General features: G+C 47.4%; 1 protein-coding gene across 1 annotated transcript in view; it reads left to right on the top strand.

Annotated features, from left to right (window-relative positions):
* The window catches only part of SYNE2 (spectrin repeat containing nuclear envelope protein 2), a 1,750,628-nt gene that overhangs the window by 210,188 nt on the left and 1,525,231 nt on the right, over positions 1–15,209 (top strand). The window contains exon 11 of the mRNA XM_086937933.1: positions 11,627–11,767. Within this exon, the coding sequence (XP_086794059.1) occupies positions 11,627–11,767 (141 nt within the window). The remainder of the gene's footprint in view (positions 1–11,626; positions 11,768–15,209) is intronic.

Genomic DNA, 15,209 nt, shown 5'->3' with positions numbered 1-15,209 from the left:
AAACTTAATCCCGGTTATGAGGGGATGCCTTCGAATTCACAGCGCCAGAGGTTCCATGTAGAGTGCAAAAAGGAGGGGTGACAGAGGGCACCCCTGTCTTGTGCCCCTGCCAATGGCAACGCAAGAAGATGTGTGACCATTAACTCGGACCGTCGCCATAGGGGAACAGTAACAGTTTAAAACCCGAGTGCAGAACTTCTTGCCGAAACCAGCAGCCAACAGTACCATCTCAAGTTAGGGCTAGTGCACCCTATCAAAGGCCTTCTCTGCATTGATGGCCAGGAGCATATATTCACAGGGAGTACAGGATGGCTTTTCTATCAGGTGTAATATGTGTTTGGTGTTGTCTCTAGTCTGCCTCTGCAGTATAAAACCAGCTTGATCAGGCTCAACCAGTTGGGTCATATATGGTGCGAGGCGGGCCGCAAGGATTCTGGTGTACAGTTTGATGTCCACATTTAGTAGTGATATAGGCCTATACGCGCCGCACGCCATCTTGTCTTTCCCTAGCTTCGAGATAACCAATACCGCCGTCTCTAACAACTCTCCTGGTATGGTGCCTGTGTGCTCGAAAGTGTTGAAGAGGCCCGTCAATATGGGTGCCAGTTGGCAGTAGAATGACTTGTAGAAGGCTGCTGTATAGCCGTCGGGACCAGGTGACTTACCCAATTTGAGGCGAGAGATCGCAGATATAACCTCCTCTGTCTGTATAGCTCTGTCTAAGTGACCGGCCTGGGGTTGGGATAGGGGGGGCATGTAGGCTCGTGCTATATACTCATCTCTGTGTTAAGCATCCAAAGAGTCTCCAGAATAGAGGTCGGCAAAGAAATCGCAGAACGCTTCCGCTATCGCTGCGTCCTCAGAAGCAGTCTCCCCCTTGGGCGTGCGAATGGTCCGCACTCCCTGGCGCTGTCGGATCTCACGTAGTTTATTGGCGAGGAGGCGACCACATCTGTCCTCTGCCGTATAATAGGAGTGCCGGAGTCTGAGAGACGTATACTCAGCCCTATCCTGGTTTAATGCACACAGAGCTGCTGCCAGGCACGGGAAGCCCCGGTTCTTTGGTGCAGCTGTTCGAGCTCCGAGACCCTCTGAGTGAGTTCTGCTCTCTTATGACTCCTCTCTTTGTTTTGAGCAGAAGATATGGCTATAAATTCCCCCTTGATGACCGCTTTGAGCACCGTCCACTGAGTCGCCGGGGAGGTGTCTGTATTAGCGTTAAGGGTGGTAAAGTTAGTGATAGCCTTCTGGATTTGTTCGACCACTGCAGGTTGGTGCAAAATTGTGTTCCTCAGGCGCCAATGTCTAAGGGGTTGGGAGGAGCGCGGTAACTGAAAGGTGTCCAGGGAGTGATCTGAGAGTGAGGCCGTCAAGATTTCAGCCTCTGCTGCGTAGGCTTGGAATGAAGTAGTGCTAAGGAAATAGTCAAGGCGAGCATACGTCTTGTGGGCCCCTAAGTTGAAGGTGTAGCTGCGGGTGCGTGGATGGAAGTGTCACCACAGGTCTGAAAGCTCCAGATCCCGGAGGTGTGCCTGCCCTGTGCGGGAAAGTACTCCTACTTGTGTAGTCCTCTGACAGGAGCGATCTAGGTCATTATCAAAAACAATGTTAAGATCTCCACCCAGTAGCAGGTGGCAGGTGGCGGTAAGAGGCTGCAGCGGCCTCGCGGAGAGCGGCGAGGAGAAACTTGAACTGTCCATCATTGGGCGTGTAGATAGACCCAGCAACAAAAGTCATACCCCCCAGCAGGAACTGGTATGTGAGTAGGCGCCCCCTAATTTCAGCCTCTTTCTGTATGACCCTACTGGGAAATGATCAGGAGACCAGGATGGCCCCCCCGCAGACTTCGAGGAGCAAGAGGAAAACAGCTGCATGGGGAAGAACTTGGACCTCAGCCTATGGTGATCCTTAGAGAGAAGGTGGGTTTCTTGGAGTAGGCAGATGTCCACCTTGGAGTGTTCCAAATAATTCAGAACTGCTCTACGATTAATTGGATTATTTAAACCCCGCACATTAAGGGTGAGAATTTCGAGGGAGTCATGTGGCATCAGAGGAGTTTGGTAGTGGAGTGTTGCTGTGGGTACAGTTGGGCCTAGTTTGCGTCAAGGTGTAAAGTGGGACGCATCTAACCCAGTGGCAGTGGGTTCGCGGATGCTGCGGTTTCGTGTGGTGGCTCTCTCTTGGGAATGGCAGCTTCAGGCCTCTTTGGTTAGTGTTCCAGCTATCGCGCTCCTAAACCCTCTTAAGGGTCTCCCCATGCGCATGCGCAGCGGACGCATCTAACCCAGTAGCAGTGGGTTCGCGGATGCTACGGTCGCGTGTGGTGGCTCTCGCTTTTTTTAAACTGTTGTGACTTTTTAATATTACTGTTTTGTTCACCTTGATGCCTACCTTCCTGTTTCACCTCCCAGCTCCCCTAGCCCCGCTCCGGCACAGAGCTGGCGGGGTTTCTGGTGCCATCTTGGAAAGGGCAGCTTCAGGCCTCTTTGGTTAGCGCTCCAGCTATCGCGCTCCTAAACCCTCTTCAGGGTCTCCCCATGCGCATGCACAGCGGACGCATCTAACCCCGTGGCAGTGGGTTCACGGATGCTGCGGTCACGTGTGGTGGCTCTTGCTGTTTTTAAAGTGTTGTGACTTTTTAATATTACTGTTTTGTTCACCTTGCTGCCTACCTTCCTGTTTCACCTCCCAGCTCCCCTAGCCCCGTTCGATCACGGCTGAGTGCCGCTTGTACCGGACGGCTGACGGGGTTACTGGCGCCATCTTGGTAAGGGCAGCTTTAGGCCTCTTTGGTCAGCGCTCCAGCTATCGCGCTCCTAAACCCTCTTAAGGGTGTCCCCATGCGCAGACGCAGCGGACGCGCGCAGCGGGCGCGCCGGCGGCGAGCCAAAGGCAAGCCCGTCTGCACCCGTCCGCGGCCAACCGGGGCTAGGGGCACCCCACTATGCTCAGTTTTTAACCTATTCTTCGGAGCACCTCTGTTCAATTCAGGGTCTCTGGCTCCCTAGCCCTGCAACCCTCGCCTACATTGCTAAACTCGGCCTTGCCCGAGCCAATCCCACGCTCTCCCCCCCAGCCACCCTGCCATCACTACCTCCCCCCCTCCGCTGTACCAGCATCTCCTCTCCCGCTTAACTCTGCGTTCACCATTTCAGCCTTCCTTTTAAATACAAGATCGGCAGTTAAACACCACCTTGAATTATTTGTTTTTTTAGACTCCCACAAACCCGACCTTTTGTTCCTGACAGAAACCTGGTTCTGTCCGGATTCACTGCCTAATGTGCTAGCGGCCCTCCCTTCCTCCTACTACGCCTTACGTGCTGATCGACCGGCTGGGAGGGCGGGAGGTGGTGTCGCCTTGATCATTTGCTCTGACCTCCCTTTCCAATTGCTTTCACCCCCATCTATCCTGGCGGTCGACTGTCTGGTGGTGCGATCTGCCTCCTTCCAAGTCCCTATCACCTGTGTTTTAATCTATCGCCCCCCCAGCTAATGCCTTACTTTATTTCTGACATTCAGGAGCTGTTAGCTACGTTGGCAGTAAATAACTCATCATTCTTAGTGCTCGGGGACTTTAATTTCTGGCCATCTGACCCCGCGGAAGACGCCATATCAAAAGACTTCACTGAACTCCTCCTTAGTTTAAACTTTGTATCACATGTCCACACACCCACCCATGTTCGAGGGCACACCCTAGACCAGATTTGAGCACTCAATGTCCCGGTTACGGCCCCTACTGTCACACCCTGCCTTTGGTCTGATCACTTTCTGATTTCGTTCTTCCTTGATTTAAGTCTTGCCAAAAAACCTTCCTTTCCCAAGAACACCTGGGCTCGCAATTGGAACAAAGTAGACATGCCCACTCTCTGCTCCTCCCTTTTAGCTTCCTGCCCTGTCCTTGAGGAATCTACTCCATCAGCCCAAGCAGTCACCATCAATAAATGGCTCTCTAGAGCATGTGATCAAGTGGCCCCCCTTAGGCGCGTCAGAATCAGACTCGCCCACGATGCCAACAGATGGTTTAATGCCGTCCTTAAGGAGAAAAAACTGGGTGTGCGCCAGGCGGAGCGCGCCTCGAGGCGCGCCTACAGTCCAACATTAAAAACACAGTACACCTTTTCGGCTAAGATTCTCTCTGCTGAAAACCAACCTAGGGAAATTTTTTCTACGGTCCATGAGTTGGCTTCTTCGGATAGAGTTTCCCTCAAACCCTCACCCTTCCAATTTCTCTGTGATTCTCTCAGCAATTTTTTTGTTGAGAAAATTGCGATCATTAAGGCCAATATACCACCGCCCTCTTCCACCTTCTCTGCTCCTCAGCCACCACCCAATACCTCTCACCTGGATCACATACCTCCCCTGACTAGGGAAACCTTTCTCCCTTTGTTGGCCCGAGTCAAGTCAGGATCCCCCTCTGACATCTGCCCGGCCTATGTTTTGAGAAAGGTCTTTTCAGCCTGCCCTCTGCCCCCCCCCTGCCTTTCTTAATGACTCTCTCATACAGGGCGTCGTTCCTGACCTTCATAAGTCGGCAACAATAATTCCCATTCTAAAAAAACCCAGCGCCGACCCCTCTTCCCTTTCCAACTATCGTTCCATCTCCCTTCTCCCGTATTTGGGCAAAGTCCTGGAGTGCCACGTGACAAAAGTTCTCAGTACTTTTGTTGAAGACAGTGGTTGTTTAGCACCCTGCCAGGCGGGCTTTCGTCCGCTCCACTCCACTGAGAATGTTGTTATCTCTGTCTTGGACAAGCTCAGAGAGGGGATGGATGTTAGCCGGCCCCAGGCTTTGGTCCTCCTTGATTTGTCCGCCGCCTTCGACACGGTTGATCATTCTATTCTTCTCACCCGTGTCGAGACGGCGGGCATCAGGGGGCCTGCCCTGGCCTGGCTCACTTCCTCTCTGGGGGACCGTACACAGGCCGTCCATCTTGCTGACTTCTCTGCCTCCCCTCGTAAGGTGCAGTGTGGTGTCCCTCAAGGTTCTTACCTCTCCCCTCTTTTGTTTAACTTATATATCTTTCCCCTAATTTTTGCTCTACGGACGATGGAGGTCACGGTCTTTAATTATGCCGATGACCTCCAGCTCATCTTTAACCTTTCTCACTCCCCAAGTTCTATTCACAATTTCCAATCAGTTATGATTTTTATTAGGGACTGGATGAACCGGAACTACCTTAAACTCAATCTGGACAAAACTGAGCTAGTTCTCACCGGCGGTAGGTGCAGTCCCTGGACCCCCACGTTCTGGCCCCCTTCCCTTGGTTCCCCTCCCTCACCTTCCTTTTCAGTTAAAACACTAGGGATTACACTGAACCAACACCTTACGCTACACTCCCAGATTAGCACAGTGGTCTCTTCTTGTTTCTTTACCCTTCGCACCATTCGAAAGATTTCCCGTTTTTTTTCCTTTTCTGCCTTGAAACTTATTCTTATGGCAATGGTTCTATCGCGCCTGGACTATGGTAACATCTTGTACAATGGCGTTCCTGCCTATGCCCTCCGGCGCCACCTATTGGTTCAAAACCAAGCTGCCTGCCTTATTTACGGCCTTTCCAAGTCTCATCACGTCACTCCCTTACTCAAGGCCCTGCATTGGCTTCCCATCAGAGAACGGGCCCTCTTCAAGATGGGCTGCACTCCCTTTCAGGCCCATGCCGGTACTGCCCCAGCTTTCATTAATTCCAAAATTAAAACCTACTGTCCTGGCAGAGAGTTGCGCTCCTCCTCTCAGTCCCTTCTCTTTGTACCACGGTTCAGGAAGAACAAACTGGGGGGCATGACATTTTCTGTCTTTGCCCCCACCTTCTGGAACTCCCTCCCTCTTGCTATTAGGTTGGTTGCTTCCTATTCTGAATTTCGCAGGGCGCTCAAAACCCACCTCTTTATGCAAGCTCTCACGCCCTAGTATCCGCACCTCTACCCCTTGGGTCCTGCATCCTTCAGCGCGAAGAAACCGCTTGGTAGTCGAGCGCTTAACAAGTATTTTAAAATTCAAATTCAAAGAGCCTGATCAATAGACCGTGAGGGGAGGCGTCTCAGGAGGGCAGTTAGGGTGACGTACCAAAGAAAATATAACATAAGGAGCTATACCTACCAATAACGCCAATATCATTTTCAAATAAACAGTCAGTTGGCAGTGAAGACAGTTCAATCGTTTATTATACAAAATAGGAAGGGAGAGGAGCCTCTCCCTTCCTCACCCAGCAGGTGCGCGGAGAAGACTGCTGGCTCATAGTCAATACAGGACATATATACTTTCAGTTCAACACATGAAGTCACCGTAAATGGAAAAGTACTACTAGGCTCTTGGGCCCCAAGGAAAGACCATATATGGCACACATGATTAGTTCGAAACTCTGCTTTAGCTAATATGGGGGAAGGTCAGGCGGGGAGACTCCCTTTCGTCCCGGTGCCCGGGAGTGCAGGCACGGCTCTTCCAGGAATGTGCTTATCGCACCCAAAGCCAGATGCGACCTTGAGTCCCAGGACAGAGAAAGAATAGCGTGCATTCAGCTGCTCTCTGTAACTCAACTAAACAGGGGCCTACTGACTACTGGAGAGTAACACGTGATCATTGCTCGGATCTGACACGGGCAAAGCAAAGATAGCGTCTGTGTGGTTCTCGCCCTACTCAGTAATAACAGGACATACGAGCAGCGTGTACTCTTACCAACCTAACCAGAACAGAATTGATTAGACCTTATACGAACTAAATCATTAAGAATATATATATCTATATAGATACATCATGCTAATAAAGATACATATATAACTAGTACTACTATTATAGGGGAAATCAGATTTTATCTCTCAAGGGGAGGTGGACGAGGGAACCCAAACCCAAAAGAACCCCATAAAACTGGTACCAAAACATAAGTCCCAACGGGGAACCAAAAACCCAGTCCAAATAAAGAAACCAAGTTCTGAAAAAAGTGTCCGCCCACCCGGAGAAGCCGGGAAGTTGTTGGTGTGGGGCTCGTAGTGTGACCAAGTGGGGAGGTCCGGGTTCCCCCCGCCGTCCACCCATAGTCAGAGAGCTGCTGTCAGGGGCGAGTGAGTGACAAGTCCTCATTCAGAGGTGGTGCTCGGGTCCGCCAGTGCATCAGCAGCAGAGGTGAGTGCTCCCCTCCTCAGGCTCTACTCACTGCGCAAGTCCAGACCGTGCGTCCTTCTCTCTTCGCCAGAGAAAGTGTGTGCTCCTCCGGATCCCAGGAGGCGCTTCAGTGCGTCGGGAGGCCGTGCAAGGCCTCGCGGGAGCTCCTTCACCGCCGGTCCCCCGGTCACTCTGCCGGTCTCCTCCCCCTCTATTGGCTGAAGGGTCCGTCCACGGTTGTCCCCACAGATGTTTTCAATGTCTCTGAGGCAGGGCCTCACCACAGACGCTGCCGGCCGCGATGAACTAGCCGCACCGCCCCCAAGCTGTCCGACAGACTCCAGGCCCAGTGCCACTGACAGAATCCGCCGCTGTTAAAGTCCCGAGGCATGCAGTGCAGGGCCTACAGCATGGCGGGGGCGACCCACATGTCTCCTGGGTCGCCCCGCAGAGGCCTCTGCACTGGAGGCTGGCTTTGACGGTGTCCGATGTGGGCCGTCGCTACTTCCAGGCCTCCGCCGCAGCGAGAGTCATGCGGGCCGGGTCGCTCTCATCCCCTCCTGCCGCAGCCGCCGTCATCCGACGTCCGCAGCCGCCCGCCACAGGCATCGAGGATACTAATGCCTTGGGAAAGTCTTCCGAGACCGGAACCCGCTGTGTGGACTCTCTTAGGGGCTATCAGATGCTAATTTCGGCGGGCGGCGAGAAGGAGCTCCGGAGATCGCGTCCTACCTCGGCGCCATCTTGGCCATGCCCCCCCACTGCTGTGTATTATAAGGTTATTGCAAGTCAATGAGGAGTGCCATGAACCTACAGAGGAAAGAGTCAGAAGGCTGAGTTCATGTATAAGGTCATGGAACTCTTAAGTGACTTGCAATAAATATCCTTCTGATATACAGCAGAGAGTATTTTATTCCTTGTAATAAAGGGTCACACCATCATCCATCCCACAGAACACTTATTTCCTTGGTGTTTTATTGCAGACGAGAAGAATAAGGCTAGTTCCTGCTTTTCTTGTTTAAGGTGTAGCTAGAATTGTGCTCTGGGTCACCCCATGATGTCTGCCCCCCTTACATCATTAGGGAAGTGATCCAAGCTATCCCACAGGGCATTCTTTCCTTACTAAACAAATCACTTTCTAAGGGCAAGATACCTGGCAACTTCAAGAATGCACTACTCATCCCGTTATTAAAAAAACAAGGAGCAGACCCTCATAACTCGGTCAATTACAGACCCATCTCCTTACTCCCCTATCTTTCCAAATTACTAGAAGCCCATGTTGCCAACTGCATGTCTAAGTTTATCGAAGACTCCGATTATTTAGAGCCTAACCAAGCCGGTTTCCGTCCCTGTCACTCGACGGAATCCGTGATTTTGGCCGTCCAAAATACTATGCAATCCAACGCGGACAAAGGTACACATCAGGCGTTGGTGCTTCTTGATTTATCGGCGGCGTTCAACACGGTTGACTATTCTATTCTGATCAACCGTGTCGAACAGGCCGGTCTAAGAGGCCCCGCACTAAGTTGGATTGCTTCCTTTATCTCTGGACGCACACAAGCAGTTAGGCTTGGCTCCTTTACAGCACCTAAAACTTCATCCACTTGTGGGGTCCCACAGGGATCCTCACTATCACCTTTATTATTTAATCTTTATCTCCGCCCTCTCCTACACTCCTTAAAACAATTTAATGTTATTATTTACAATTACGCAGACGACCTTCAACTCGTGTTTACACTTAACACCTCAGACTCTGTTGCGCAATTTCAGAACACCATGCAACACATTCAGAGGTGGATGAGTCTTAACCATCTCAAACTTAACCCAGGCAAGACAGAACTGATCTTGCCTGGGAAAAGCGAGCTGAGTTGGGGTCCACACTTCTGGCCACCTGATCTGGGAAACCCACCAACGAAATCCACTTCTGTTAAGAGTCTGGGCGTTACTCTTAGCGCCGATCTCTCACTGAAAGGACAAGTTGGTGCTGTCGTTTCTGCCAGCTTCTACCAACTGAGAAAAATTAAAAAAATCTCTCAATTTCTAACTCATACCGCACTCATTCAGGTTATAATAGCCCTTGTCCTTTCCCGGTTGGACTTTTCTAATAGTCTTTACCTAGGACTCCCAGTTGGTTTGCTGATAAGACTCCAACTTGTTCAAAATCAAGCAGCCAGATTGATCCTCAAACAGCCGAAATGGCAGTCTATTAGACCCGGCTTAGAACATCTTCACTGGCTGCCAGTGGAACAGAGAGTCTTATTCAAAACTGGCTGCATCATTTATAAAACCCTACATAACACCGGTCCCAAATTCATTGCGCAACTCGTGTCCAGATACAGCCCCTCATTAAACCTCCGCTCTGCCAACAAAGAACTTCTAATTATCCCGTCTTTTAAGAAAAAACGGCTGGGCGGCAGCTCCTTTCACCATCTAGCAGCCACCCTTTGGAATTCTCTCCCACTATCTTTGAGACAATGCCCAGACCTCCTCACATTTAGGCATTCTTTTAAGACATGGCTTTTTAGACAAGCTTACTATTAGCTTCACTACCTTGTGTTATGTTCCTCTTTCGATAGCGCCATGAAGCCCAAGGGCGTACGTGCGCTGAATAAATAAATCTTAACATAACATAACATAACAGTGACCTGCCTTTCACCCAGATTCTGGCTCTAGCAGTTAACACTGTGAGTTACAACTCAACCGTAATAACTTATTACAGATAAGTAACTACATAATTTCATTATTACAGGTGACTAGAGGTGTCACAAGTTGACTGTAATAAGGAATGTAGGGATCATAGGCTCCCATCTATTCTAAAAATATAAGACATGGTTTTAGTGGTGTCACCATGAAGGCTACACAGACCCCTAAAGAACCTCTACAGAAGGCTTGAGAGTCAACTTTTCTTTTTCATGTGTGTGGAAGTATTCTCATCTGCGTAAAAATCATAGCGGAACTTGATAAGTTCCAAGTAAAGTTACTGTTGCAGTATCACTTTTCACATATATCCCACAATTCCTTTTATCATTAGTCTTCTTAAACAATTGGGGAATGTAATAGTATCTCCTTCCATATATCGCAGTAATGTTGTCAGAGGCTACTAGCTTTCCTCTTGTGTTTATTGTAGAAGAACATAAACAGTAGTACTGAGTTCAAATCTGTTAATAATGCGGTATGGCGTAACCAGATCTGCTGTCCAAATTAAACTGATCTAAGTGATCAAAACGATCCATGCGTACTCTCCATGCTGACCATCACAGATGATGTATTTATCAACGAATGAGCTGGTCAGGTGGTAAATAGAAGGCTAACAAAGCTTGTGAAGTTTAAAATAAAAAGAAAAGCAACTTCAGTGGCATTTTGCAACAACAGGAAACTTTCACCTATCTAAGCCCTCACACCAGCGCACCCCTGACATTTCCCCTGCCCAACCTCTATTCACATTTTCCCTGCAAAATATTATGGGCAAAGTCCCTTTGTGTGAGTCCCTACCCTGCACATAATCCGAAGAGACCAACCAATCTACCCATGAACTAGACTCCACCGATACTCTGCACTCTCCAACTATACATCTAATCTGTATTTCCAGTCACAGGATGTCCTACCCTATATAAGTAGGACATCCTTGGGCTAGGAAACAGGCTGGTGCGAGGGCCACAAATTGAGAACCTTGTGTCAAAGTTGAAATACTTTGCCTACCTTTGACAAAATGAAGCTTCTGACGGGCAAATTTCAGAGGCAAGAGCGTTCTCTTGATCTGTCCCTTTGCATTAAATGTGTATGTATATGTATGTATGTATGTGTCTTGTAAAGCGCACTGCTGCCCTGAGGCGTCGTGGCGCTGTAGACCGCTGGGGAACCCGTCCTGGCTATCCCTGTGAGATGGTCCCTACTGGATATCTCCAAGGTGAAACCAGGCATCCCCGGCGAATGTGGGGGGCTGTTGTAGAGTTGAGGCAAGCTAATGCCCAGAGTTGCCGAGTGTGATTCCTGGTTAGAGTAGGCACCGAGGCAAGAGTTATCGAGTCCACTGACCCTGGTCCACGACCCTGCCGCGTCGGGAATTGAACCCTGGTCCCAGACTGTTCTCTGCTTCCGGGTCTGCCGCCTCTAACCAGTGAGCCACATGTAATCTGAGGGGCAGCTCTGCTCTCTCAAATATAGCTAGCCGGTAGCTCTGCTGTCTTGAGGCCTGAACTTTTAATTTCACTTTCACCTGATTTATAAATGTGCTTTCTGAGCCAGTAATTAGGCAAATGTGTGTAGGATAACAGAGAGCTATGAATCAACTGCTAGAGCTTGCAAGTGTTGTCCCCTGAGGGATAACACTGTTGTCTAAAGGAAACATGTGTAAGATATATACAATGCGTAAGATAACTTTGCTTTCTAAAGACACAGGCTCCACTTCTGTGCCACCTGTGTGAACCGTCTCTGCTGTGTGAGGCCTGTTACACGGAGGATTGAGAACTCTGAGGTGTATTGCTCTATGGCATCTAGGTTATGTTAACATGATATTCTTTGCACTTCTAGGAAATCCTACTGTTCATGAGAAGGTTTAACGAGCAAAAAAGAGACTTCATTCCAGTGTTGTCATCATTGACGGGTAGTCCTGAGAAGCTGACCACAGCTCATCTCCTTATCAAAGAAAAAACGGAAAGTCTGACCTTGCAGGTTAGAGAACGTTTCATTTTTAGAATGTTTTTATCAATGATCCCTTTGTGCATGCTCTTAATTACAACTTAGATCTTTTCACTCAACAAAGAATGTTCTGTTGGTTAAAAAACCTTTTCTGCATATAATTTGCTTCTCAATGGCAGACTTTCCTCCACTTTAGACTTTCAACTTAACCCCTTAAGTGCTGCGTCGGTGCATTGGCCGATGGCAGCACTACCTCCCCATTGCTGCGCACGACCATTGGACGTCCATTCAGCACTAGTTCCAATGGACAGCGCAGCACTGGGGAGGGATGTTTACTAGCATCCATGAGGTTAATAAAGCACTCATTAGATTACAAGGCAGTTCTAAATTGTGCTTAATCCTTCGATGCACTGGCACAAGCAACAAACAGTTCACAGAAGAATGTAAAGGCCAAGCAGTGTCAAACAACATTAAGTTGAAAAAATGCAACACAATCAGATCCTGAAACCAATTAAGAAGAAAAAATATATGTTTAATGAGCAAAAGGACAAAAGATTAAAATGGGATAAAGTGATCTGTAACTATGGATTTTAAAGTTTTAATCACTTGACTGCTAAACTTTTTTCCCTTGAATGATACATTCTTTCTCGATATTCGGAGCACTTTGTGTTTGAGCATTCCTAACTTTTTTTTCCACACAAGGTATCCAGGCCAAGTTTGTGTCTTTTTTTTCTCACATCTTGGGGATTATAAAGATAGCCATGGAGGGACCCAAAGGGCCCAATGTAGCAAAATTCTGCTTTGCTACAAATGGTAGCCTACTTGTGAAGTTTGTCCCAGCACCCGTTACAGTAGCAAATAAAACCAGAAGCCATGTGAAGGTGGTCTTCTTTTGCATGGTTCCTGTTTCGATCCATTCCTTTAGTTGGTGTTTGGCCTAGCCATACCAGTGGGATACCATTTTATATGGGAGAAGTGTGCAAACACTGTGCAGTCAGAATGTTGTATATCCTTGCAACTTCTGGAAAGTTTCATCTAAATTTTTTTGAAGAAAACGCTTGTTTGTAACCTAAATTTGAAATTTGCCGGGCACTATGTGTAAGAAAAGGTAGTGGAATTCACTCAAGTCACATGGCCCTGCACTCCTCAAGGTGTCTAGTTTTTAGAAATGTCTGCGTTTAGTAGATTTTCCTTAGGGACAATATGCTCACTGATAGTGAAGGTTAGAAAACCTAACTAACATTGCACACCCATCCCCTACTCAAGAACACACACATACTGGTTCGATTTGCCACTAGGGTGAGTGGAAAGTTGAAATTGCAAATGATATTAACAAATCAATACACACTAATCACTGTTATTAAGATAATTTGGAGATCCGAATACTGCACCTATTTCTTGAACAGCACAAATACGCAGGACAACAGCAAACATGCAATACTTGCCCTCTCTCATCCCACAGCCACATATTTCAAGGCAATCTCAAAATTGAAGCTGCTTACTACTCCCAGGGCAGTAAAAAAGAAAAACTGAATGGTGGTGCAGCAACTTGGAAAGCAACATTCACAAGACACTATGGGCCACATGCATCATCCAAATTACGGTCGTAAAGGGTCAGATTCACAGAATCTGCCCCTTTGCAACCAGTGTTTTTTGCATTTAGGACACATCATCCCAAAAGCAAAATTCGCTATTTAAGTAATCACTAAATTTGTGATTAATTGAATTGCGATTGCATTTAGGGAATCACAAATTGTGATTCCCTAAATGCAATGCATTATCCCCCAAAAAATTGCGATTTTGCAAATAAGAATCACAAATTACCATCAATTCCAATTTAATGGTATATTGCACAAAAGTGCATTTTTCAAAGTTCCATGATGCACACATACATGCCCTTGGGGCATGTGTGTGCGCAATATGTTGTCACATGGCAATTTCAGGGGTGCATCAGGGTGTCCTTTTGGCACCCTTGCACCCTTGAAATTGCATGCGCAATTTGCAAGTACCTATTTGGTACTCACAAATTGCAAATGCAATTCCCAACATTCCTACGGGTCACTAGGCCCATAGGAATGAATGGGAAGCAATTTCTTATTTGCGATTCCCAAATTGCGAGTCGCAATTAAGGAATTTGTAGGAATTGCAATTTTTTTCAATTCCTACAAGCATAAGCAATTGCGATTACTAAATTGCGATTTTTTAAAATCGCAATTAGGAATCGCAATTGCTCACTTTGAAGCATGTGGCCCTATAAAACAAAAACAACCATTCACCACACACCAGTGTCCTGAACAAAGTATAAATTCATTTTGTAGTGACCACCACGAATCACTGAACGAGAAATAGGGTTACAAATAAAACACCAATAAACATGAGAGAGAAGATGTAGTTAATCAAATTGTAAATTCAGATCTATCCATCAAATACTGAAAGCATGGTAGTGAGCCATGGTAAACACAAACGAAAACATGTATTAAAAAAAAAACGCAGAAAGTTTCAGAATTTTCTTTCCTAAATTCCGCAAACAATTTACAAATACCATTTACAGCCTACCTAAGAAAAGAACAAACGTGCAGAAAACAAACGGTCAGGAAACCCCCAAACAAAGGCATGGACGACCAACCAGCACATTACCGAACTCCACAAAAGCATCAGAGGAAAAAACTAAGCTCACAACATATAAAACACTACTTGGCAAAATTCCAACAAAGTGTGCATGCAAAATGAGGAAAAACAATTGCTCCACACACCTTGCCAGAGAGAGAGAGAAAGAAGCAAAGAAGAACCTCTCACAGGTAAAAGCAGGTTAAAAATTAACTAGGAGGCTTCAAGGATACCAAACACTTCCTCCCACTATTTGAAAAACAACAGTGCAGCGCTTGCCTCCTAGGAATTGTAGTGCTGTGCTCCCAGTTAAAACTACTACATTCCAAAAAACAAGCAGGTAATGTAATAAATCAAGTACTATAAAACAAGCAGGGGAAACAAACTACACTACAGAATTGCTAGTGAGTTACTAGCATTACCCACCCCTTTCTGGTAACCTAGTTGTGTTGTACCATGGAAACCATGCCTCTAAACATTGTTTGCTGCTTGGGGAGAGAACATATGAGGGGAATGCTTACCCTGTCCACTAAAAAGGTAGGTAGTCTATTGGGGTTCCTGAGTAATCTCAAATAATGACCCATATGCCCCCAGAGGTTGGCAAAAAACACAGGCACAGCTTTCCTGGAGTACCTACTTTCCAGATCACCTTTGTGAAAGGCAAGTGACTTCTGCAATTTCCCCACTGTGGAGAATTACACAGAGTACAACCCTGCTTAGGGGACGACTCTGAGCCAATAGAGATTTTTTCTTTTTCTATTTTTTACCACTGGGAAAACATCTTTACATGTGGCGATACCCCTCCTGTACCTCTACATAGTTTGGGAGAGTTCTAATAACCTTCTCAGTCTTGAAGAGAGGATGTAGC

This window comes from Lissotriton vulgaris, chromosome 9 (genome assembly GCF_964263255.1).
Source record: "Lissotriton vulgaris chromosome 9, aLisVul1.2, whole genome shotgun sequence".
In the NCBI taxonomy this organism is placed as follows: domain Eukaryota; kingdom Metazoa; phylum Chordata; class Amphibia; order Caudata; family Salamandridae; genus Lissotriton; species Lissotriton vulgaris.
This window is presented reverse-complemented; position numbering and strand designations above follow the sequence as displayed.